The sequence below is a fragment of the Argentina silus genome (genome assembly GCF_951799395.1).
Source record: "Argentina silus genome assembly, chromosome: X".
Classification (NCBI taxonomy): Eukaryota; Metazoa; Chordata; class Actinopteri; order Argentiniformes; family Argentinidae; genus Argentina; species Argentina silus.
The window spans coordinates 22,220,446-22,248,250 of NC_139653.1; the positions used below are offsets into that span (position 1 = coordinate 22,220,446).

A 27,805-nucleotide genomic window follows, 5' to 3' on the forward strand; every position below is an offset into this window, starting at 1 on the left:
CTGGATCATTCTGATCAAGATTAAAAGTGTTGAAATACTGGGCCCTGTTCATAGGGTTTAGGCCTACACTTGTTTACCAAGGCCAAGCTGAGTAGGCTATAGGGCTGAATTTGTTGTGATATAGTCACATACTGTAGTTCCCACTTTACATCTTTTTGGCCATCCCTGGTTGGTTTGAACACCCGGATTGGATTTATGCCGTTCAACCACTAGAGAGGCGCGAGGTTGTGTTTTCGTTAATCCACGGAGGGGAGGGGTGAGCCTGGAATGAAAGCTTGGAGTTGAGGCTGGCGGGTTGGGCTAAACACCAATGAAAGTACACAGACCAGCTACCGGGAGGAAAGTCTGTCGAAAGTTCACGGCGTTGACTCGACTCAAATGAAAAAGCGGGTGTAGTTTGACCGTGTTTATTGTGCCCATTCGCTCGGGGTACCTGTTTATAAAGGAGAGATGAGTCTACGATACTGATTGGAGTTGACAAGCCCGCTCAACTACATCCACTCTTTCACCCCCACCCCTCCTCTCTCCGAAACCAGGAAATCGTCGAGGTGTGCTTCTCCTTATCCCTTGTGGCTCATACCCCTTTGCGGGCAGATACATGTGTATCTCGCCGATATTGTCGTTTTTTATTAGCTTTTTCGCTTTTTAAACCCGGGCTTAGATCTGAAGCCGGAAAAAAACTGCACCGGAGAGGATCTCCACTCTCGCCTAACAATGAGGTAAAGCGGGTCAAATCTGATCGGTCTGTTCATTGTGTTCATTTTGTTATGGGACCAGCCTACAACAGCCTATGCGCTTGTAGTCCACGATACAGCATGGAGGTGCAGGTTTTTTGTTATGAGTTTATCACATGATTTATTTTATTGTAACATGATGAATCTCGAGCAGTTACTGTAGCTCAGTTTTGACTCGCGGGACAAGTCATTAAAGCGCCCGTCAGACTGAATTTACAATGCAGCGCACCTGATACAAAGTATCACGTTTTGTAGCCAGTAGTGGAATATTGGAAAGCGGCTCAGTGAGAAGTTCCCCCCAGCGCAGGTTTACTGATTTAATGTCAGTTACAAACTTATGTGACTGTCCATTGTCCACTGTAGCTGTAGGCTAATCCATAACAAAATAAATAATTGGTGTATTAATCATTGCAAATATTCTAAAAATAAATCATACTGGTTATTTTGTTATGACGAAATAATTAAGACATATTTGCGTGAATGCGAATGATTTTGTTATGGAAAAGCGGTTCAGAATAGTAGGTTGTAGGCCTTTCACACTGTGATTTATAGTCTATTAGTGGAATCAAAATCCTGGCCTATTGAAACTTTGCCGGAATGTGGGGCTGCGCTCAGAGATGGTGTGATTGATCAATGTGTAGGCCTACTGCTCATATTTGTGCTATGTTGTTTATTGAGCACTGTAATGCAGCTGTTCGCGTTGGCTGCCTGACAGAACCACGTAACCACAGTTGTGATCCCTACTATTTCCTTGTATTGGGATGTGCCAGAGCTGTATGTGCTGTGGGCTTACCCGGAAACAAACCGCCGTGCATGGAACTCTCCAGTCCACACATTCCATATCCTGTCGCAACTCAACTAGAAAAGGAAGTTCCAGAAGAAACTTTATGGGCTTGCAAAGTCTTATTTTGGTAGTAGAAAACGTTTAAAAATATTTGGACGATAGATAGATTTGCTGGGTAGTTGAAAGAAAGTGAGACTATTATGTCTTATTATGGTACCGGTTAAAGTTAAAGAAGTTTGGTTGGATGGATGAATTGATCTATAGAAAGATAGATGCAGTAGTTGAGAAAAGGTCAGGTAAATGAGAGAAGGTTAAAATACATGCATGCATGCATTGAGGCACCTCATGACAAATGGAAAAAAGTACTCATGATCGATAGATAGATAGATAGATAGATAGATAGATAGATAGATAGATAGATAGATTGTAGATAGAGGACAATTCCACACTAACAGAATGACCCCTGGGACTCGATTTTTCACTTTCAAACCTTTGCCAAACAAAACAGCTTGATAACAAAGTTTGACAAACTATACAACTATATGCACAAGGGTTACTTATAACAATTCTAACTGAAAATTAAGAAAAAACATATTTACTTTAAGAGCTGTGCAGCTTCAAAGTTTATTAATGGAATTACCCTAAGATCTCCCTGGGGTTTTTATGTAACCATGTTTCCTCAAACCTCTGTTAAATATATGCTCCAAATTAAGATTTGAATATGTCTGTAGAAAGAGTGGGGTGTTAGCTATCATATGACACCTTGAATTTGAAAATATCTGTTTTGGTTGTTGAGCTACAGTAAGTGAAGTGGATTTACATCCGGTAACAGAATGACTAAATGGGTCTCCTTTGAATGTCATTATGTACATGATGATGCCACTAAAATAGGAAACAAAGGTAGAAATAGACACCATTGAGGTAATACTGTGATATTTTATCAACTTATATATAACATTAAAAAGGAAAATTGATAAAAACTCACAAAAAAATTGCATTTGAGACTTCAACTACAATGACATTTGTGATTTTCAGTGTCTTTTTCTTTATTATATTAAAAGATAATAACCTACAATTTTGGCAGCAAAAAAACTATTAAGAGGTTAATATGGGTTATGCTGAGTGGAGCAGTAGTGACTGGTGAAAGGAAGAAAAGATGATGGCTAGGTAGTTGAAAGGGTAGATAGATAAAAGATTGGAAAGATACACAGTTATAAGGTTAGGTAGATGGTATGATAGATAGATGGATGGATGGGATAAGTCTGGGGTTGTTCATGGAGTGGATAGAAAGTTTGTTGGTTAGTGGTTGAGAGTGGTTTCAGTGGGGTAGAACTGGTAGTCAAGTTCATTGTGCATTGTTGTGTAATCATTCTAAGAATGTGTTCTGCAGGTCTCCTGTTGTTTTTGTTCAAGAGTTCCATAGCAGTTGCAGTAACAATGGGGGTCTCAGAATGTTGGCCTAAATCAACATTCCACCGTGTTAAAAGCTAATAGTTTTTGAGTTGCAAAAAACTGAGTAGTATAATGGGATTGACAAATGGTGTGAATAATTTTTTTTAGTGGGAATGGCAGTTTAAAAATGGGAAGAAAATTAATAATAATAAGTATGAGCAAGAACAATAGTTGGACTTCCTGAAGAGTCCTGAAAGTTCCATGGCAGTTGCAGTAACAAAGAAGCTCACAGAATGTTGGCCTAAATCAACATTCTACCATTTTAACCGGATAACCAGAGTTTTTATAGTTACATAAAGCTTAGTAGTTTAAAAGGTTTAATCAGTGTCAGAGAGATTTTATGAGGGTTGATACATTTTTGGACTTTTTGACACGTTTTACAGTTGGATTGGTGTGAATAGCTGAAAGGTTTAAGAGTAGCAGAGGTACCAAATGTCCATCTTTTGGTTTCCATAGACCTCCATGATAAAAGTTGCACTTTCAAGTTTGAATAGATTAAAAAGTATAATGAGTTTTAAAAACATTGCACCTTTTAATGTTGGAATATTGGATTGTTGTGAATCGCTTAAACGTTGTAGGAGGAGTAGCATGCAGAAGAATTGGAATAATAATAACTAGAAAAGGAAGTTTCAGTAGTAAGTTTGTGTGCTTGCTTAGCTGGCTGAAAGTATTCTTATTATTGGTAGTGGAGGAAGTTTAGCTGCATAATTTTATCTAGGATATCTTCAAGTAAGATAAGCTAACCAATGAATCCCATGTTGAGTTGTACAATATGAACAGTATCAAAATTATTTCTTCAGTTTTATTAATTAAGAGTTATGTGAATATTATGAATTTGGTTTGGTGTTCCTAGGTTCAACAATGTAAGAGCAGTGGGGATCTAAGGATTGAAAAGAGCCTGAGGGTAGTTCAGTGGAGTGAGTCTTCAATCTACTATGAGTAACTACTAAGTAACCTTAAGTTATAGCTAACTAAGGCAATATCATTTCTATACTTAAGTTGTTGAAGAAAAAGAAAATGAGAGATGGGGGGGGGGGCATTGCACTGCGCATTGCACTGTTGAATTGGTGTGCTCATCTTAAAATATGTTAGTTTGTCTATTTGTAAAAGACAGAGACATAAGAAACTTGTTAACCACGAAGAGTTCTTGAATGTCGGATTTAGACAGCATCGGCCGAAAGGGCGTGCTTTTACACGGTTTACAATTTGGAATTTTCAGCACATTATAAAGTTGGTTTGGAGTGTGTCGCTTAAAAGCTGTACAAAGAGCAGCGTTTCAAAAATTGCATCTTTTGGTCACCATAGACGTCAATACAAGCAACACTAGACCTCTCAGCACGTTATTGGTTGAATGAAGTTGAAATGGTATGTTTAGCATAAACGCTATAACAGTGAGAAGAAAATATAGTAATAATAAGAAAATAAGTAAGCACACTAATTAATGATTAATAACTGTAGCGTTTCGCAAGCACACTAATAAGTATGAGCAAAAACAATAGTTGGACAAGCCCACTAATTACATGCTTTGAAGCTTCCGCTATGGTTAGTCCTTTTCTGGAATGTTATTTGTATTTGAATCAAACACAATGGCCCCTTGCGATTATGACATGGGCCCAATGTTCACAACCTAAAATCCTCTATTTCTATACTACCCAGAATACCCAGAATTTTCCGATCGCAACATATACAAATCTTTAATGCACCATTGAAAACTAATTCCTACCAGACAATATAGATAGATAGATAGATAGATAGATAGAAACTTTATTTATCCCTAGGGGAAATTCAGGTTCCAAGTAGCTTAAAGACATAGAGACATCACACATAACATACACATACAACATACGCAGGATTGTAAACAGGAAGTCTATATGAACGCTATAGACAGATAAGAATAAAGATACTGAGAAAAATATACTAAATACTAAGTAACAAACAAGTCCACATTGATGTGCTGAGGCTGTATGATAAGGGTGACAGGGCAGGGACTGACCCTGTGGTACAAGATAGTTCAAGTATGATTTGGTGAGGTGCAAAAAGGTAAGGCAAGACAGTGCAATTATAGGTCAGGAGACCAGCATTAAATACTAAAAACTAAATACTAAATATGGGCTAAATAAATATGGACTATTTTTTTTAATGTGCATTTAGTCCAGGCTGGTGGAGGGAGGTAGGGGCTGTGTATAAGGCCTAGCATAGCCAGTAAACATTGTAATTAATTAGGTGAAACAGTAAGGTACAGGACAGTGATGTGATGCAGAGGGTGGAGGTTATGCAGAGAAGTCCATCTCTTTGCCTTTGATTGACACATTGTATAGTTGTATGGCTCTGGGGACAAATGATTTACTCAGTCTGTCAGTTTTGCATGTCAGTGCTCGTAGTCTCCAGCTGATCAAGCTCTTCTGCTGGATGATGGTGTTGTACAGTGGATGACCTTCATTGTCCATGATGGTGTTGTACAGTGGATGACCTTCATTGTCCATGATGGTGTTGTACAGTGGATGACCTTCATTGTCCATGATGGTGTTGTACAGTGGATGACCTTCATTGTCCATGATGGTGTTGTACAGTGGATGACCTTCATTGTCCATGATGGTGTTGTACAGTGGATGACCTTCATTGTCCATGATGGTGTTGTACAGTGGATGACCTTCATTGTCCATGATGGTGAGCAGTTTATATATATATCCCTCCTTACAGCTCAGTTCCCAAAAATCCTGTACTCGTGTACCTCCAATTTCAAAGGGTGGAGGCAATTCGTTTAGCAATTGGGATTGATGATGTGCGCTGCATACCTATAAAACGAATTGCCTCCACTTTTTGTGGCGGAGCCTCGGACCCCACATACGTACAGTTGTGAGGTCCTCTCGGGCTATCTGCTACCCATAATTATGTCTTCCTGCATTGAACTGGTCTCTTGAAGCATTTATGCTGGTTGTTGTTAGTTTGTATGACAGCTGTCTCTACCCTATAGTAGATCAATATCAGTGTGATATGGCATCAGGTTTAGTAATCTCATACATTTCTCATCTGGATAATAATAATAAACTTTATTTATATAGCACCTTTTTAAAACAGCGTTACAAAGTGCTTTACAAATGTTCAGACCAAACAGATATGCAAATAAAAGCAAAAATATAAGTAGAAAATAGTAAAACACAACACATTAAAAAGAATAAGGGCAACATCATGCATCAATGCTTTGAATTTATGAAAGCCAGCACACACAGCCTACTGAATGAATGGCCAGCCTGCCTAAAGAGGTCACGTAATTTACCTTACTTGCATAATAGGTGACGAAAGGAATGTTGTGACATATTCAAGTTCATTGTCCTCCAACATTCTGGTATGTGCATGTTGACACAGAAGTGCAGTCAATTGGTCAAACGTTGTTTCCCGAATAGGTCTTAATCAGTGTGGCAAGCTGACCCACATCTGTGGGAAATAACAACCTCACAGTCAATACATCCAACCAATTTGTTATCATATATTACACAAAGATTAAAAGAAAAAAAAAATCTGACCACCATGTCTGTACATACATTCTCCCAGTACCCATAATCAGTTGAGCTTTTCCACCCAATTTTTCTCCTTGATTGTATTCACTGTGATACAGGAAAGACATCCGTCTGCAAAAATGACAACACCATGATTTATTGTTGTTATCAAACCAACGCCTGCGGTGACTCTCTCACACTGTCTGGGACTAAATGACTACCCCTAGCTTATGGCACGGTTGCCAGGCTTGAGAGGAGACACAGGTGTAATGTGGCTGTCAATCGAACAAGTTCTTCCATGTGCTTTGTCTAGTTAGTAGCAACGCTAAAGTGATTGTGTATTTGGGGCAAGAAAAGAGTGCTGTCAGCAGTTCTTACATTTTCTTCTTTCACTCTCTACTGTGAGCTCAGGTGGTATTTTGATCCACTTAAAAGCAGGAACACAGACTCACCTTCAGTCTTTTATATGTCTCTCACATCTCTGTGCCTGTCTGCAAGTATACATTAAAACAGTCTGTAGAGTCCAGACTCTCAGACGAGCTGTGCTTACAGTGTTTTTTTATTGACCCACAGCAAGGATCTTTCACTCGTCATCATCTCTGCCCCTCCCTGTGACCTTTTGACCTCATTACCTCAGGCTTAAGGCCCAGGCTAATGGTTGATGATTAGGTGTTTGCCTAACTTTGTTGTCTCTCAGTGTGGGATGATAGTCATGTAATTACTGTTGTAATCTTAACTCACAAATACATGCATGGCATTGTGTAATTATTATCACTACTTGTTTAATTCATGTTGACTTTCATGTCCCCCAAAGTATTTTGTATCTTCTCTTAGTTAATCAGAGAAAATTTGGATGTGTTTACCTCCCTGTCTTAAATCTGTCTTTTGTGGCAGAGACTTAGATTGATCGGATTATAGTTATGGTTATAAACAGTTTTAAACACTATGTACATTAGAAAATATTTGCTTTCAGTCCCTGTTTTGTACAACACCAGAAGTGACTGTGAAGAGAATGAGTCTCTGTAACCACGCGTATGTCTGCTCTCACAAGCTTTCCCTTTATAAGCATCTCACCTTGTGAAAGAGTTTTTATGTCCAACACCTGATCCCCACTCCCCCCTCACCCATTACGACCATTGGTCCTAGCTCCTCTCACACAAATAAATAGGCCTTTATGTGGGCTTGCCTCAGGATTAGACACATTGTTTCAGGAGTTGCTCAACATACAAAACATTTGTCTCAGTAGTGAAACATTCAGTTACTGCGTTTTTTTCTTCTCTTATTTAGCATCTACTGTAGGTCAGTGATCCTCAGTGGATCCTGGTCCTGGAGAGCCAAAGTACTACATGTTTTTGTCCCCACCTAGTGCTATCACACCTGATTGAACTAATCAACTAATCTTCAAAACCTTGATTAGCTGAATTAGGTGTGTCATTGCTGAGCTAGGACAAGGGCCTGAAGTACTTTGGCTCTCCATGATTGAGGATCCCTTGTCTAGGTCAAGCTGTCCTCCCTCTATGTTCAGAGTTGAAGCTGGCACATGGCCTACTACAGTCTAGGTGGGTGGAAAAGGTTGTGCATGGTAAACAGGAAGCAGTAGGGCCAAGCTCTTAAGTCACTGATGAAAGCAACCTCAGCATCCTCTTAAAGCATGGTACTCTCCCTACCCCATTCCTGTTCTCCACCATGCTATCCTTCTATATATCTATATCCCTCTCTCCTTTTCCCTCCCTGTTTGTCCTTTCAGTTCAATATTGCAGGCAAATATTTAGAAGTAGCTGCACTGCAAATACATTTAAATTGGTCTAATTCCATGTTTTCTTGGAGACACTGTTGTGTCTCTGGACCTCATACTTTATACTCTTCTGCAGGCTCCCCAGACAATTCTAGGCCTTGCTTGGCAGGTTCCCCATAAGCGCTTCACATCAAGGGGGATACATCTTGTACAAAATGCACTGTCATTGCGTTGCAATAGATGATGGAGGCAGAGCGAAGCATAGGATGTGCATATGCCCATTCTGGTCTGTCTACTGGGAGCCAAGCATGAGTGGAAATGTCTGAGAGACAGTCTGAGTGGGACATAGCGAAACCAAAGCTCATTGTGGTCAGCAATGCTGTAATGATTTAATGCATGGTCAGCAATGGCTGTCATTAATGGCCACACAGTAGGTTCAGGAGAGTGCCACTCCATAATGGAGCATAATGGATGTCCGTATAAAACTGTTTTATATTGTCAGCCATCACAAAATGTACATCTATTTCATGTCTCCTAACTTTCCCTCCAGCCATTCGATGATGTTGAGACGATTATGGATAAAGGCTGATACTTGAGTGTTGGTGACAGAGGCACCATAGAAGTTTCTGAAGTAGATTCAAATGGAGGAGTGAGAGACACCACTGTGGGTTAAATAAGGATGATTTCTGTCCAGACTGAGCATTGAAAACCTTTCCTGCATGGGTGAAAGCTTTGTGAGTGATTAGGGATGAGACTGTAATCTTGTTTACAGAAACTATGCTATTACCTCATCAAATCTCTCTCTTCTATAATGGTTAGTGAACTCACCTCCATTGCATGGCCAAACTAGGCAAATATTGTGAGTAGCACCTTCATGAAAAGGAAGATTTGCACTGATCCTTATTCCATTGCTTCATTCTCAAGTTAAATGACAGTCATGCATAAATACCTTACAGTGACCAGAAATCTTGGTTAACTGTTTAATGTGAGCTCAAAACTGTTGCTAGGTAGCACGATGATAGGAAGGACTATCTGTAGTTTTGCATTCTTGTCAATCTTTATTCAGAACACATTAAGCCATTAAGTCCATATATTTATTTTATTCAGTTATCACTGATGTGGAGATTGTTTCAATAATCCCCCCAAGTCTCTCTTTCCTGTCCCCTTTGGGTTCAGTTTCATACACTCATGACATATAATCTGAATATGTGGACAGCTAGCCTACTGTACATGTCAGAACAGCAGAGTGGGGAGTTTTGTCTCCTCTTCTCCCACCTTTATTGTCTACTGGGGGTGGAGGTATATTTCCAAGGGGCTATGCCTCAGCCTCCGTTAGGCAAGATATGCTTCAACCTGTAAAAGGAATTAAACACTGCGAGGAGAGAGTTGATTTAATGGTTCCAAATAAGGGCATAGAGCGTGCCAGTCATGGCCCCCCTTAGTGCTGCAAGGTCTGGAATGCTGATTTTGCTCCTCAGCCTCTTCAAGTGGTCAGACTCCAAGGAGAGAGGCTTTGCCCAGACGCCCAAGGAAGAGATGTTGGATAGATAATGCCAAAGGAACACAGGCCCCAATGAGTCAGAACACAAAGAATGCTGAGTGTTTTAGATCTGACTGAGAACAAAAAAGTTAGACACCATTGAGTGAGAGAGTTGGACAAGTTTTACACACAGAGATTGCAAAATAATGGCAAAATAGTCTGCATGCCTGGTGTTGTGTGCCTGACAGGGAGAGACTGAAAGCAATAGCCTGCAGCATGTGTGTGTTAGCAGCATGCTAGGACCTGTGTGAGGAGGGGCAAGCACAAGTAAGAAAAATAGAGAGGGAGAGAATGAAAGGAAGAAAGTTACCAACAGAAGAGAGCCCAAGGATTAGCACAGAGCCCATGGTCCTCAGTTCTCAATCTGGGGCCTCAGCAGTCTGCTTGTCCATATAGGGCAGTGTTTCATGAAGATACCTGTACATAAAGGGTCTGGGCTATACTGTTCATTTTGACCATTGTGGATTGTGACAGAGATAGCATCAGCATGATAGTGTACACATCTGTTTTCTGTTTGACAGATTAACACTTGGGTCTGCAGTTCAAAGAGTGGGGTGTTAGCTATCGATACCTTGAGTTAGAAAATATCTACTTTGGTTGTTGAGCTACAGTAAGTGAAGTGGATTTACATTCGGTAACAGAATGACAGCAACATAATGACTAAATGGGTCCACCACAGAACTGCATGATTTATGAATTTGAATGTCATTCTGTACATTATTATGTAGCTAAAATATGGAAACAAAGTTAAAAATATACAAAAGACACTTGTTAAGGGAATAATGTATGATACAAACTCACAAAAGATTATAAATGTAAATGTGTATTTGAAACTCTTCATTTAGTATCATTCAAATCAATTCACATTTGTTGTTCTCAATGTCTTTTTTTTCATTATACAAAAAGAGCCTACACTTGTACCAACAAAAAACTGAATTTGAAAATACTTAATACAAGTAGGCCTATGTCATGTGCAGACACACACATACACTCACCTATTTGAAATGACAACGTTCTTTGTTGTCTGCAACAGGTATGGAAAGAATCCTAAGAATCCATCTCAGGGACACCACACCATATGTGCGCTCTTTAATGATGAAGACAAATCCCTTGCTGTCTTTTTTGTAGAAGTGTGCAACATGTACAGTCATGAGAAAAAATTAGGACACCCTATGAAAACCTTTGTCTTCTTCAACATATTCAAACATATGGACATTTGATATTCATTTGAACAATATTGAAAAATTTAGGTAATATAACTAAACAAATACAACTGAAACAAATTATTTAAAAAATGATTGGTAAAATGTAATTAATAGAAATGCAATCTTCTTGTGAGGAAAAAGTTAGGACACCCCCACATTTAGTTCCACTTAAAATGCCTAAAATTATAATAAAGAGCACCACATCAGGTGCAAATGATTAGAACATCGTTACAGAGGATTTTAGAGGAGCCTGTCCTATTTAAGCCTCAGATATTTAGTTTGGTTTGCTCTTGATTGTTGAAGTGAGTTGCATCACCATGGCGAGATCAAAAGAGCTCTCTGAGGCCTTCAGAAGAAAAATTGTAGATGCATATGAGTCTGGGAAGGGATATAAAAAGATCTCCAAACTATTCGAAATTGGCCATTCCACTGTCCGGAAAATAATTTACAAGTGGAGAACATTTAAAACCACCACCAACATGGCCAGGTCAGGCCGCCCAAGGAAGTTCAGCCTAAGAGCTGACCGAAAGATGCTTAAAGAAGTCTCCAACAATCCCAGAATGTCATCACGAGACCTACAGGTATCTCTTGCCACAATTGATGTCAAAGTACATGCATCCACCATAAGAAAGAGACTGAACAAGTTTGCATTACATGGGAGGTGTGCAAGGAGGAAACCCCTGCTGTCAAAAAAAAACATCAGGGCAAGACTAAAGTTTGCCAGAGAACACCTAGAGAAAGACCAGAACTTCTGGAACAATGTGCTTTGGACAGATGAATCCAAAGTTGAACTATTTGGGCACAGTAAGAGTAGACATGTTTGGCACAAAACCAAGACAGCATTTGAGAACAAGAACCTCATACCAACTGTGAAGCATGCGGGTGGAAATGTCATGGTTTGGGGCTGCTTTTCTGCAGCAGGGACTGGTCAGCTCACCATCATAGAATCCACTATGAATTTTGTATTGTATCAGAGGGTGCTTGAGGAAAATGTGAGACCATCTGTTCGAAAGTTGAAGCTGAAGCAGATGTGGACCATGCAACATGACAATGACCCAAAACATTCCAGTAAATCTACCAAGGAATGGCTCAAGAAAAATAAATTGAGAGTTCTGGAATGGTCAAGTCAAAGCCCGGATCTTAATCTTATTGAGATGCTGTGGATTGATTTGAAACTGGCTGTGCATGCAAGACACCCCTCGAACATCACACAGCTGAAAGAATTCTGCAAGGAGGAGTGGGAAAAACTTTCTCCCAATTGATGTCAGAGACCTGTAGACAGTTATAAGAAACGTCTAATTGAGGTTATTTCAGCCAAGGGGGGCAATACTAGCTATTTGGGCATAGGGTGTCCTAACTTTTTCCTCAGTAGGAATTGGCATTATTGTTAATTTTTCGTTAAATAAATGATTACAAAGTTACATTTTCATAGTTTTTTGTTCAATTACATCCCCTTTATCTATAGACATTGTTAGAAAGAAGATAACATATTGATATGTCCATATTTTTAAGAGAATAACTTAATATTTTGGGGGGTGTCCTAACTTTTTCTCATGACTGTATATCATCATTCTCAAAGTCAAGTTATTGGTGCTACATATAGTGCCCTGTGTAAGTAATGGATTTAATGTGATGGACAGTGAAGCATTTTTTCTTCCTTTGGCTCTACACTCCAAACAATTACTCAGATCTAGGTGTGAATGTGTTAGACTACCATCCACAGAAGACTTCACCAGCAGAACTACAGAGGCTACACTGCAAACCACTAGTTAGCCACAAAAACAGGAGGGCCAGGTTACAGTTTGCTAATAAAGTTCCTAAAAGAACCTGCAGAGTTCTGGAAAAAGGTCTTGTGGACAGATGAGACAAATATTCATGTACCAGAGTGATGGCAAGAGTAAAGTGTAGAGAAAAAAAGGAACTGCCCAATATCCACAACATACCACCTCATTTGTGAAATATGGTGGAGGGAGTGCTATGGTTTGGACATGTATGGCTTCCACTGAAATGGCTCACTTGTCTTCATTGATGATGTAACTACTGACAGCAAGTGTACAGAAACATATTGTCAGCCCAAGTACAAGCAAATGCCACCAAACACATTGGACTGCGCTTCATCATACAGCAGAACAATGACCCAAAACATGCTGCCATAGCAACTAGGGAGTTTTTCAGGGCCAAAAAGTGGAAAGTTGTTGACTGTCAATCTCCAGATTTAAATCCTGTTGAACATTCATTAATTTGCTGAAGAGGAGACTTAAGGCAAAACGTCCTCAAAACAAAAAACAACTACAGTACAGGCCTGGCAGAGCATCACCAGAGAAGATACCCAGCGTCGGGTAGGGTCAATGGGTCGCAGACTTTTATTGCATATATTGATTTGATAGTTGACCAAATACTAAACAAAAGTAGTTAATTTGGACATTAAGATAAATCTGTCCCATCACCTTTGGTGGCCTAAAATAGGGGGACTGTGTCTAAAAAGTGTTGTAATGTTTTCGCAACATATACTGTACAGAAAACCCCTTAAATAAAAGCTGAGAATCTCCACTTTCACTTCATAGTAATTGTTTGATTTCAAATCCAAGCATTTGGAATATAGAGCTAAAAGAAGAAAAAATGCTTAACTGTCCCATTACTTATGCAGGGCACTGTATTCATGTGATTTGCCGGCTTTGCTTTTCACACTGTACTGAAGAATAATTAAGTCTCCATTTGGAGCATGAGATGAGGATGTTGATGCAGTGGTTTGTACTACTGGGTCACTCCATGTCAAATCAACGGACAATAGAGGACTTTGACACCCACCATCTGAAATGTTTTTTCAGATTATTGATAATTGATTGTCCGCAAATTAGCCATTTTCGTTTTGTGGGAGTCATAATTTTCAGTAGAATTTCCATCCCAAATCCAATTTGGACCAATGTCCTACCTGATAATGTTTAAGACATGAGAAATTCGAAACAGTCACTCATGAATCCTCCAAGCCCCTCCTTTAGAAGATGCAATTGGCCAGTGTGGAATATCAGTTCTCTGTGGCTGATGAGTAATATGGTGCTGCGGCTTGGAGTTTTGTTTCTTAATACTATGTCATGTATTTTTGGTATTCTGGTAATCTTGAGGTTGCCCTATCCAAAGATAGTCGTCAATGAAGTTGTGTGTCTAATGTCCCATTATACAGTGCGATAGTACCAGAGTATGTCCACGAGATGGTAGTGTTGCACGGTATACCGAAACTTAGGTACTTTTTCGAAAAACTAGATTTTTTTTAACTTTCGTTATTCGTTCAAATGTGTCTCTCATGTCTATTCTGATTGAGAGGAACAAATCTGTCTCATAATTTGTCTGAATCTTCTGTAGAGGGTAGTAGTAAGCTAGTCCAAGCAGGCTACTTGTGCTTGCGCATGCAATGGTGAGTTAGCTGACCGCCACAGTGCGAGTAGCAAAACACTTCAAGTGATAAGAGAGAGACACAAGAACACCCCCCAATAGCATGGCTTCTTCTTCTTCAAATGATATCGTACCTATATCATACTTATCACACCCGCACTTTGTAGATAAAGTGGGCTCCAGAAGCCAGTTATGGGAGTACTTTGCCTACCGTGCTGATGATGAGGTCGCAAGTCCACTGACATTATGAAGCCTTTGTGCAAACAATGTTACAAAGCTATGCAGTGCAAGGGAGGTAACAACTCCAACCTGGCCAAACACCTTAGTGACAGGCACCCAGACCTTTTCAAAGACAAAAAACAACAGATTAGCGAATAAGCTAGCTAGCTAACAAACTAGGATTAACCAGCTGTCAAAATAGATAAGAGATATAGTAGGCTATGTATCTCAAAATACAATTAAATTAAATTGCTCTGCATATTTGAAAAGTTCCAAAACCACAAATTCAAAAAAAGAGTTCCAAAACCACAAATTCATGGGTTCAATGCTCCACAATTTTGACTGTGGCTTTGGAATCTGACTTTGTGACTAGTGACGACCCCAGGCCTGCTGGTTGGCCAGCGAAGTAGAATAGCATAGAATGTAATAGAATATTATGTAATATGCTGAATACATGTTCTTGTCATTGTCAAAAAATATTCTAATTTAGTTGCTAGTAGAATAACATTTCAATGCAAATGGCATGTGTAAAATTGTTTGTCATTTTGGAACTAAACTATTTATTAAATACATTACATTATTTAGCTGTAATGAATCATAGATCAAATGAATGTCATTTGGTCCAATATTGTGGCTATAGATTAGCAAATGCTATTAGGTGAATAAAGTATGAAATTGTTTTATTGTTGTCAGTGTTAATTCACAACTTTACCTTCAAATTAGAAACGCCCCGTGTGTGTGTGTGTGTGTGTGTGTGTGTGTGTGTGTGTCTGCCTGCCTGCCTGCCTGCCTGCCTGCCTGCCTGCCTGGAGACATTGGGCCAGGTTATTTTTGCTCTGCCTTTAAGATTGTGTGATATCTCTATCTGCATCATCATCCACGTCGTAGAAATGGGGCCTCTATTTTTATCAAGGCTGGAAGAGGGAGTAGGTGTTGGTTACAGTATTGGTTGACGTTGTATTGTTTTAGCTCTACAGTTTTAAAGTTGAGATTTTTATAGAACTTTGGAGTGAGCTAAGTAGGAAAGAGAAGCTATGGATGATGAACTTCATTTTATAGTTTTCAAATCAGACATGAAGTTATGAGGCCATCACCAAAGAGTTGAATCAGCTATGATGCGTCTTATTCCTCTCCATTATACATGTTGAAAATGAGAAAATAAGACTGAGAATAATCACTAAAAATTATTTGTTGATAAAACACATTTAAGTCAAGTGTTGTTTTGTCAGACTGTATTTAGATACAAATAAAGACTGAATTGATCAGTTGTATTGCACTGGACATTATGTCTGGCATGAGTAACCCATAGTGACTGGACATAAGCACCCGTTCAACACAGGATAGACTGTCAGACTTTCCTATCTGAGAAACAGAGTGGTAGAAGGATGAGGTGGAGGGAAAGGCCAACATATAGTTGAAAACCATGTTTGGAGGTGGTCTTCCTGAGACCAAAAGGGAAGTTAGACTATACTGGTATAAGTATAAGCACATGGATGAAGAGGAGGATTGGGGGATTACGAGAGACAGTGGGTGATGAAGACACAGGAAAAGGGGGAGAAAGAAAATAAGTTGTGTGGTGACAGAGTATGGTGGGAGGGCCAGGTAAACAGAGGGAGGGAGATAACCATTGGGCCTGACTGTACATGTCAGTGAATTTGGAAAAGCTCAGAGTAAAGCCTTATACAGACATGTCTTGGAGCGTGTGCTCCAGCCATGCACTGCAGTTTCCTGTTAACCCCTCACTGACTGAGAAACTACCAATCCGATTGTATAGGGTTCCTAGTGTAGGATATGTGTGGCCTGCTTTTACATGGGAGTCTCAGTATCTGTAAGTATATAAATAATTCACTCTTCACTCTGTCTTCCTCCTGATCCCAAGCTTTCTGTCCATTAAAAATGCATTTATTTCCCAGTCCCATTCTCTGTCCTTTCCCAGTTACCAGCAACTCCACACTGCTCCACACCAGGCTCCTGTTCACTAGAAACCCATGGGAGAAAAGTTCAGAAAACAATTTGAAGCTTTTAAATATTAGCATTATTGTTGGACCAGTACAGCAATGCCTTTCATCCCTTCTCAAGGCGACCCAGCTCTAATTTCTCCACTCCTTAGCTAACAAACATTTGGGTCAGCACACTTAAATAGGGTTAATAGTGTGTGTGTGTGGTGGGTGGGTGGGTGTTTATGTATGAGTGGGAGAATATGAGCATGAGTGGTTGTGCGCCTACTGGTCAGGCTCAGCTAGCCCTTATTAGGCAGTGCGTAAGTAGTAGAGTAGGAAGTTGGCTGTGGTTATACAGTGCTGTGTCACAGGAAGTGGGAGATTCTATCAGGCTGGACAGATGAAGAGAGAGGAGGAGTAGGAGAAGAGATGGGAGAGGATGGAAGAGGAAAAAGAGAGAAATTAGACTGACAGTCTGCTACATATTTCTCTTTTGCGCTCTCTTTCTTGCCTCACCTCTCTTTCATCTTTGCTCTTTCTAACCTGTGCCTTGTCTGACCTTCAGGGGCTTTTCTTGTATGTCTGACTGGGATAGTGTTTGTTGATGAGTAAGAGCAGCAGGGTGGCACTCAGCATCTGTGTCTGTGTCATCCTGCCAACACGCCTGTCAGTACCACCATACACACGGCACAACACCACAGTTCTATATATTATTGTTGGTATTTACAGAACATGTGTCTCTCCGAATGTGTATGTTGTTTCTCTGTAAGATCAGGGGTAAAGGTGCCACAAAGCAGTCCTATTTCCGTAAGAATTTGGGCTGCTTTTCCAGTCCAGTCACTTTTTGTTTGTTCTACAGGATCTGATTTGTTTCTCTGTTGGCCTTGCAAATCTTTAGTCAAGCCATTTCACAGTGGCCCTCATGACTCTGGTGTGTGTGTGTGTGTGTGTCTCTGTCTCTCTGTGTATAGGTAGGAGGAGATGTTGATGTAGTGCAGGTGGAAGGTTCCAGAGCCTCTCCACTGTGCTGAAACGACACAGTATCCTGTCTTTGTCAGCCTCCATTGTTGTTCACCACTCGTCTTGTTTAAGATTAGACCAATCTCTCCTGTCCTCATGAAATGAACAAATGACAACATTCCTATTTTCTCTCTCTCTCTCTCTCTCTCTGTCTGTCTGTCTGTCTGTCTCCTCTCATTCGTTCTTATTTACACTTGCACTCTTATTCACATTAATATCTGGTAAATGCGTCATCAATCCATTCTCATGCCAAGAGAGAACCTAAGCTTAGACTAACTATACACTTCAGTCTGTTGATTGTGCTGAAGAGACACCACTCAGTACCTGTTGCTTTCCTTCATTATGCGTTTATTATTGAGCTGCCCTGCGTCAGTACTCTGGGCCCATTGAGAACCACTGTGTCACATTGGCTGAGTTTTAACTGAAGGTTGTCAGCCTGCATGGACTGGCTCCACTCTCAGGCATGTCTTGTGTATGGCAGTGTGTGATGTGACTCATTTTTGTGATTATGTTTCTGCTTCTCTCCTCACTCCCCCCTAACCTCCCTGACCCCTTTTCCTCCCTGCCCTTCTTTTTCCTCTTCTCCTCCCTACTGCTCTGCCGGTCATACTTGTCCTTGTTTCACCGCTCTCTCCTCCATTGCTTGCTATCTTTATTTGTTTCCTCTCCTTACCCCATCACCACCCTTCTTTCTTCTCCTTCTTCTGTCTCTCTATCTCTCTATATCTCACTCTCTCTCTCTCTCTCACACACACACATATAAGAACATGATTAGACAACAACACAAAGAAAATGTTAATGTAACAAATGTTAATGATGAAGAGTACAGTAACACTGTATTACTCTGTCCCTCTCTGTCAGTGAGTCGAGTATCTGCCAGGCTCGGGCCACAGTGATGATCTATGATGACGGCAATAAGAAGTGGCTCCCGGCAGGCACAGGACCCCAGGCCTTCAGCAGGGTCCAGATCTACCACAACCCCTCCACCAACGCCTTTAGAGTGGTGGGCCGCAAGATGCAGACAGATCAGCAGGTGTGTGTGTGTGTGTGTGTGTGTGTGTGTGTGTGAGAGTGCATGCGCATATGTCTTTCTCTTTCTGTACAGCATGTGTAAGTATTTGTGTTTTAAGCATTTGTTTATACCATATACCTATGCGTACATGCATGCATGCTCAGCTATTGTATGTGAGTATGTGTTTATTCATGTGTAGGAAATGTTACGTCATCAACAGAAACTGGGTCACAACTGTGCACCTCTAGCACCACCAAGACTGACAGCGGAACAGTATAACCTCTCCCACCCTACTACCAACTGTAGGCTAATGCCCATTAGCCTCCACGGTGACACTTGCACAGATGCCCTAACCCAGGTTTTCTGTGATGTGTGAGAGACGTATGCTCCATAGGCCCCTATCTGGGCCAGCAGGGTAATACAGCTTGGCACATGTGACCTATCAATACTTATGCCTTCTCAGTACTGTCTAACACTACTTGTGTGACAGCTTTTAACAATAGAACAAGACACTATTTCACTTCTCTCACTACCCCATCTTCGTTCATCTCTTCCCCCTTTCTCTCCCTCCCTCTCTGTCTTTAAACACTCAGTCACACAAGTGTTCCCAAGAGACATGCCTTAAAGTGGATATTTCCTGAGAGAGTTGGCGAGCTCAACCATTCCTGTGACAATTAAAGAAGCCTCCCCCCTCTCTCTATAGCTCTCTCTTTCTCTCTGATCCAGTCACTCAGGCCTTCTATCTCTGTATGTACCCTCGATATCTGTCCCCTGTCCCTGTCTGTCTCTGTTTTGACAGGCCTGAAGGTTAGGAATACCATTGCGGTGCCTCAGTTAAACTCGCCAGCCTCTCTTTTTGGCGCGGGAGGCTTGCTCGCTCCTCTGCTCTGTGGAATTTTTGGGTTGTAAAACAAACAGAGAAATGACGCGTCAGCACATTCAGGCCGCTCAAACCCAGAGCACTCTTCCACTGACTCACAGGATGAGCACCACCTGCTGGTTTGAATAAATACGTCTGTGTGCTTAAGGAATGTTCTACCTTTATTGATTATGCAGCCTGACTACAAACCTGTCTGAAAGATTCTGTTAATTTCAATATTACGCAGTATCTACTTGGTATCTTTGATATGCACATTTCTTGTCTTGGTGATTAACTGGTAGCGTTTAACTGTGTAACAGGTGGTGATTAACTGTCCAATCGTGAAGGGTTTGAAGTATAACCAAGCCACACCCAACTTCCACCAGTGGCGGGACGCAAGGCAGGTTTGGGGGCTTAATTTCGGCAGTAAGGAGGACGCCACCCTGTTCGCCACTAGCATGACGCATGCTCTAGAGGTGCTCAACTCCTTGGCAGATGCAGGTACTGTTAGAATGGGTGTATGTGTGTCAGGAGACAGGATTAAATGTACATGGCTGTCAAAGTACATGCTGCCTTAATAGACATTCCAACAGCATGTCATGAACAATCAATCAATTAATCAATCACTTTATTTAACACATTTTATACACAAACATACACAAATACAATGACTTTACAAGAAGAATAAATAAAAACAGAGGGAGATGATTAAAAAACAACAAGATAAAAACAATGGAGGATAATAAAAGTATTACCTCCATGGAGGTTCAAACAGTAAAAACAGAATGACTAAGAGGTTCAGGTGTGGGAACATGAGTACTCTCGCAGAGTCATGCTAAGCAAGGTTACTTCCCCTCTTTTTCCAGGGTATGCTACCCTCCCCCGTCCAGTGTCAAATGGGCCATCCCCTGAGGAGCTGGAACAGCAGCGAAGGTACCAAGAGTGGGAAACCCGGGGTGGGGATGGGAGAGTACAGATTTGGGGGTGGTTTCCCTGACAGGCTACATCACACTCCTGGACTAAATCACACTTTCAAAAGAGAGTCTCCATCAAATATGCCTTTTAGTTTAAGAGTAGGCTTAATCTGTGTCAGGGAAACCAGCACTATCTTGATTGTTCTCATTTACCTGTATATAAGATTCCACTCTGAGGTCAAGTTAATCAATATGTTTTAGTGCCAGTCAATGGCTTGGGGTGGGAATAGCAGGTATGCCTATTTAATGCATCCAATAGATGGTTCAAACTGCCAATTGAATGAAAGGGTTAGGGTTACTTCCCCTTTGCATTGTAATTTGGGATGAACACTCAATTATCAACTCAAAACGATGGTTCCTTATAAACAGAGTCCTATTGGCACAGTTCTGCATAACCACATTTGCACGCTCAGAGGATTTGACAGGATTAGCGTCACACTGCTTAGCCCTCAGCCTGTCTCTTAAGGTCAGAGGTTAAAAAGCTGAAGAGGGTCAATGCCTCTGACAAGTAAATCCCTCCTTTCCCACCAACCCCTCCTTAGTGACTCTGGACCCAACATTTGCCCCGAATATGCCTGGCTTTAACCCTAATCTCATTTACCCTAATGGGCAAAATGTGACACAACTGAGTAGGCTTTAGCATAGGTTGGCAAGGTTGTATGTCAAATGGCGGCACTCATGGTCATCGACATGGGGTTTATCCAGTTGGACAGAAAACTATGGTTTCAAATGTTTGATATAGAAATTAAGCTAGAATAGCATGAACACCATTTATATCATGTAGTTTTGAATATTTTGTCCATCCTTCATGCCATATACTCACTGAACACTTTATTAGGAACACTATACTAATACTGGGTAGGGCCTCCCTTTGCTCTCAAAACAGCCTCAATTCTTCGTGGCATTGATTCCACAAGATGTTGGAAACAGATTCTGGTCCATGATGACATGATTGCATCACGCAATTCCTGCAGATTTTGCAGGTGCACTTTCAAGATGTGAATCTCCCATTCTACCACATCCCAAAGGTGTTCTATTGGATTCAGATATGGTGACTGGGAAGGCCACTGAAGAACACTGAACTCATTGTCATGTTCATGAAACGAGTTTGAGATTACTTTTGCTTTGTGACATGGTGCATTATTATGCTGGAAGTAGCCATTAGAAGATTGGTATATTGAGGCCATGAAGGGATGCACATGGTCAGCAACAATACTCAAATAGGCTGTGGCATTCAAGTGATGATTGATTGGTATTAACAGGCCCTAAGTGTGCCAAGAAAACATTCCCTACACCATTAGACCACCATATATATATATATATATATATATATATATATATATATATATATATATATCTCCTCCAGCCACTGAATATCCCACAGAATAAATCCATGGACACAGAAAGAGGAAGGGGAAGTACAATTTCACTAATACCCCAAGTCAACCAACAGGGCTTTAAATCTTACTGGGCTGTGTGTGTGTGGAACAGCTCCTGTGGGTGACAGATGTGTTGACGGGAGGGAAGAGGGACTGCGGTGACCCGGATTAGGCTGTTTTGGCCAGATGTGGAATTTAATTCCAGTGCTTGGCTAATCAGAAGCTGTGAAATGCCCACCTATACACCAGGTATAGCCGCCTAGTCAGCAGAATCACTAAATGTGGTCCTGATTTTAACACTGTTCAAATGCCATCTGTCACAAATAAACAGTACCATCTAGAATTGTTTGGGCAATGTGGTTGTTACTTAGATGAACAAAGTAGTCCTTATAGCTCAGTTCAGAGAAGGAGTCTTGTCCTTAGTGGGCTAAGGCTTCCTCTGCCATGCTGCCTTTTTTTCACGTATGAAGTGCTGTCTTCTCATTCATACCTTCAATGAATAAAACATTGAATGTTATGTATACTAATCTTGATCCAGTAACTTTGTTTATGAGCATGCATTCATGTGTCTGTTTGATTGTATGTATCAGTGTTTGTTTATGTCAGTGTTTTTAATTCGACTGGGTTGTATCTCCAGACTAGAGCAGCAGAAGCTGGAACAGCAGGAGAGAGAGCGCCAGGAGAGAGAGCATCAGGAGAGGGAGAGACAGGAGCGGGAAAGACAAACTGTAGCAGGTCAGAGGGACTGCCTTGGTTAACTGAACTACACTGGCAATAATAGCTCACAATAACTGCAAATACATTAATTACAATACATTATTGGCAAAATCACATTCACATTCTAATTCACGCTCAATTGCAGTTTTTGCAAAATGACACCATGAAATGTACTGTGAAAAGACAAGGAGGAGTAGTCTGTCACAGTGTCTATGCCTTTCTTGTTTAGTTCCCATTCCCCCGGCCCCTCCAATGGCCCCTGGAGGTCCCCCAGCACCCCCAGGCCCTCCTCCACCTCCCGGCCCCCCTCCTCCTCCGGGACCCCCTCCCTCAGGCCCACCCCCTGCCCCACCACTGCCCTCCTCTGGAGGAGATGGTGGTGGTGGGGTAGGCGGAGGCCTGGCAGCAGCTTTGGCTGGGGCCAAGCTCCGCAAAGTGGCCAAGGTGAGAGAATAAGGAGGAGGAGCCATATATCCTCTAGAAGTCTACATTCACATTAGCATATTATATTTGTTAGTTGTGTAGACTTAAATGCCAATTATTTAGTATGTTGAGCCTGTATTAGCCCATTTACTGCCTTGCTGAAGAGGTGCTCAGATTGTTTTGTGTTAGTAACTCCTTTTTCTGATGTTTATCTACTGACCTCTGCAGGATGACAGTGGTGCTGCAGCCCCAGCTGCCAAGGCTGATGCCAGCCGTAGCAGTGCTTCCATTGGTGGTGGTGGTGGAGGAGGAGGCGGCTTGATGGGAGAGATGAGTGCCATCCTGGCACGAAGGTGGGTGGCACTTAAGTGGGACCACGCCTCTCTCAATGCATGAATATTGCCTTAAGCCCTGAATGTTGGTCCCTATAGCTCTAGTTGTTCTAAACAATAAAACATTTATTATATCATTATATCATTCTCTTCAGGAGAAAAGCAACTGATAAGGTTGAGAAGCCAGCAACTAAGACGGAAGATAATGTAAGTATTTGGTTTATTATTAGTCAGTTTCATGTGTGCCAGGTAGTCCTGGAGGATCGGAAAACAAATAGGGAGCTTTTAAGGTGAATTCATTGTAACAAATTTGAGTCTAACTCTGCTTCTTTTCTTTCTACAGGATGATTCAGAATCTCAAGGCCAAAGTGGTGAGGAGGGTGTGTGTGTGTGTGTGTGTGTGTGTGTGTGTGTGTGTGTGTGTGTGTGTGTGTGTGTGTGTGTGTGTGTGTGTGTGTGTGTGTGTGTGTGTGAGTGAGACATGTGTCATCAGCTTTTATTGTTATTGCTATTATTGTCTTTTACACTGTTCTTATTTTTCAAATGTGCCTTCCTCTGCTTCTTAGACACACTTAGGAAACCTTGGGAAAAGTCAGCCACTATGCCCAGGTAAGAGTTCAGCTTCCCACCTGTGTGTGTGTGTGTGTGTGTGTGTGTGTGTGTGTGTGTGTGTACGTGCATATGAAGAACAGTTGCCTATCAGTTCTCAAGAGCAACTTGTGTTTGTGCAATTGTGTGTTTCAGTCCCCAAGTAAAAAAGGGTGTGAGAGATTTGGTTGATTTCTGTTCTAAGAGCAGAGTGTGTGTGTCTCACAAACAGGAATAACTCCATCCCCAAGAGCATGGACTCCACCACTTCCTTGCCCCAGGGTTCCAGGTACAATGCCCCTATCTCCCCAATAAAAAGACAGGGCTGTTGCTCTCTTCCTCTATCATTTGGTCAACTGTGACAGCTTCTGAGAGGTGTGCTGGGGCATTGCACTTCACTGTTGATAGCACCATCTAGTGGAACGAAGAATAGCATGAATATTATGGCAGAGTTCATCAGGGATCATATTTGAGCTTTGGGCATTCCTGTGTGATTGTAAAGCTACATGAATCCATTCTGGTAATAAGCGTTTTTGTGTTGATCAATTGTATTTATGCAAAATTGATTTGTGTTTATTTCTGTGACATTTCTGGGCATTTGGTGGTGTCAATCTAATTAAAACAAGGATAGGGTTGTCTGGGTGTGCGTGTGTGTTTGTTTGATGCTCCCTAAGGCGCTATGGTGATGAGTTTGATTGTCAGCAGGGGTTGTCATGGTGATGGACTTGGAAAAGGCCGCTCCTGGCTGCAAGATTTCAGCATGCAGTTATTTTAACGTCTCTCTCTCTCTCTCTATCTCTCTCTCTCTGTATATCTCCCCCCCCCTCCCAACTCGTTCAGGATGAAGCATGGGGGTGGTAGTAATGATGCAGGAGCTGGAGAAGAGACCGATATGGAGAGAATTAAGCAGGTACGTCTTCTTTTCTTACGACACCACATCTAGTCCAAATCAATATAAGAATTAAAATGATATAACTTTTTGGTTGCAATGTGTCCTTTCTGCAGGATATTCTGGAGGAGGTGCGGAAGGAATTACAAAAAGTCAAGGAGGAGATCATTGGAGGTGAGACCATGCAGAGTTATATATATCTATATGTTTTTAACACAATTATGTTTCAAATGAAAAGACAGCTTAATGTCATTTCACTGATCCAATTATTATTGAACTAAAGTCACAACCCAGACACACCAAGATTGATGTGGAATTTTGAAAACATATTTTTTTGCCCATCATTGAAATGGTCCCCAAATATAATTGTTTCAGTGCTATTTCAGGAAGTAAATCTGGGCCCATGTTATCAGTCTCGGAATTACTCATAGGAATCGTGCTAAAAACGCAGTTATGACTAAAACAACTGTAGTTCTCTAGTACTGTAGGCAGTTGGAGTGTGTTATCAAGCTCCTTACACATACTCTCAGGAAGAAGTAGAACAACTTTTATGATTTTTGCTTATGATGACTGATGTATAGATGATTCACTTACTTTAGACAAAAGTACTTATTATAAGTCGCTTTGGATGAAAGCGTCTGCTAAATGTAAAAAATGTAAATGTAAATTATTGAATTTCTTCTAGATTTTAGGACATATATCCTATATCGGGTTTTCTCCAAACACTCTCTAAATTAAAATAAAAACACAAGTAACTGAACATAATAATGCATGATTGATAGCCTACCACCTTTTGTTCAACTTGAGGGTAAATAATTGTTAATGGTTTATTTTGGTATAGGCCTAATCATAGTATCACAATAAAATAGTAGGCCTACCACGAAGCGTAAGGACTATTTTGTTCAGAGAATACAAAAGATCTACCGGAGATGGAGATTACAAAATATAATTTGTAAAACATCTCTATATCTGTTATGTGCAGCCATCTATCAGCAACTCATAGCCTACTCATAATGAGTTAGGACACCTCTTGATGACTCCTAAATACTCACAGAGTTATGAGAACTTTTTGGTTTAAAGAATCTTGATAACTTGGATATCTGAGGTTTTTATGCACAAAGTAATTATATTTTGGGACCATTTCAATGGTGGGCTGATGAGAATAAACTTAAAATACATTTTGAGTAAAATTCCGCTTTAAGCTGAAATTGGACAACGGATGTATTGTTTGTTTCTTCTCTCGCTCTCCACAGCTTTTATCCAGGAGCTGCAAAAGAGGAGCTCCACATAGTTCTGCTAGATGATTGTTGGGAGAAAGGAGGGATGGGATGGAGGAGGTTATGGCCCTGTGTGAACCATTGATGACATGGTGTGGGACTATCTGCCATCACCTCATCCTGAGTAGCCCAGGGATTTCTTTTTCTCTCACACACACATGCTGTCTCATATACACATGCATACATAGTCACACACACCTACTTGTTAATCCAGGGAACCTATTCACATCCAAACCCAGGACCCTACTTGTGATGATACCACCTTTTCTCTGTCTCACACTCTCATCCCCTCTTCTGTCCAATTCCTTCTTTATTTCATGAGAACTACTGCAGAGCACATACTCATGGCTGCTGAACTGTTACTCCTTGTCATGTACAGATGTATCTCTCCCCCCATGTGTCTACCCTATGGAAATCCTGCATTTACTCCTTCCCTTTGTCAGACATACCAATTCTTTTTCTAGGGACTTCAGTATTCAGGGAAGATCATGTCATTCATACAAGTTACTGTAATATTAGTGCTGGCATGTGTGGCTTTGTAATAATCATCTCTCCTATCCTGCCTGGCACAGCTAGCTTCAACCTCAAATACTGCCTTCATAGAAATTTGTTTAGACAACCCTTAAAAGCAAAAACAGTGTCTTGGTTCAGAACATTTGAAGATGAGAGGACACAATCTGATGGATCAGGGACTCCAGGGTGGATAGCTTTCACCCATAGAACACACTGCCCCCCACAGGTCTGGGATAAAGTAGCAAGAACCTATTCTGCCCCACTGCCTCATAGCAAGGGTTACACAGCTCCAATGTCATTGGCCAAAAAAGAGATATAACACAGACGTCAATGCAGAGAGTTAGAGGAGGAATCAGAGGAGGAGGAATCAGAGGAGGAGGAATCAGAGGAGGAGACGTTGACAAAGGAATGTGCCAGACGACTAGCGTGCTGAGAGAGAAGAGGGCCGTGGTTCAACACCACAGAGGAACCACAGTTCTCTTGGCCCAGAGGAAGTGTGTCTTGTGTGCAATTCACACACTCTCTTCTTTTCCTCCCGCTCAGAATGAGACACTAATAGTTGGCCAGTGCAGTGGTTCCAAACTGTACGTCTCATCATTTTTTCTTCTATTTTAGGTCTGTTTTCTTGACATATGAAAAAATGGCCATGACTAGGTCAATTAATTGACCGTGAACAACTGCCTTGAGAATAGATATATAAATATATATCAGGAAAAAAATTATATATATTTGTTGGGAAATTGTTAGCAAAAATTAAATGCTGTTTCTATTTTAATTGAGAATGACTGGTGAATGGGGATTTTTTTTTATGATTGTTTTCTTTTTAATAGATGTTATTTTGGGTTTATTGTTATCTTTTTTGTTTCTTTTTTTTCTAATAGAGTATAGGCTTTTTACACTGAAATATAAAGAAAACAGCGTAGACACTGGATTAGAGATGCCTTTTATAGTCGAATACAGCTGCTTCTTGTAATGCATCTGCGTCTTGAGTCTTCCTTTTTATTTGTCTTTCAATTGAATCACAATACCTTCCAACTTCTCATTATAGGCCTACTTTTTTTTATAATACCATACCATCTACCTATAGGCATTCAATGGTATGGTATTATGATGTGTAGACTGATGCATTAGAAAATGAAATACTTTATTAAAATCAAGGGTGAACCAAGAGAATGCAGTTATACTATTTTAATTTTTATATTAAAAATGACTCATCTGCAGGGAATTTGTTGTTTATTTTCACATCAGAAAAAAAATAAAAAACATGCACCATTTATTTACATTACATTTAAGTCAACTAAGATCTGAATATCTTTAAAAGGGACT

At 40.7% G+C, this 27,805-nt stretch overlaps 1 protein-coding gene across 1 annotated transcript; it reads left to right on the forward strand.

The window, feature by feature from the left end:
- The first annotated feature begins 279 nt into the window (after positions 1-279).
- On the forward strand, positions 280-27,699 carry LOC310822898 (vasodilator-stimulated phosphoprotein-like). The gene is made up of 14 exons (XM_083695468.1): positions 280-719; positions 18,378-18,549; positions 19,708-19,888; positions 20,254-20,320; positions 22,378-22,475; positions 22,687-22,901; positions 23,109-23,233; positions 23,368-23,419; positions 23,556-23,583; positions 23,779-23,821; positions 24,033-24,089; positions 24,641-24,710; positions 24,806-24,863; positions 25,943-27,699. The coding sequence occupies exons 1-14, from the start codon at positions 715-717 to the stop codon at positions 25,978-25,980; spliced, it is 1,209 nt and encodes a 402-aa protein (XP_083551594.1). The 5' UTR covers positions 280-714; the 3' UTR covers positions 25,981-27,699.
- Positions 27,700-27,805: the final 106 nt, after the last annotated feature.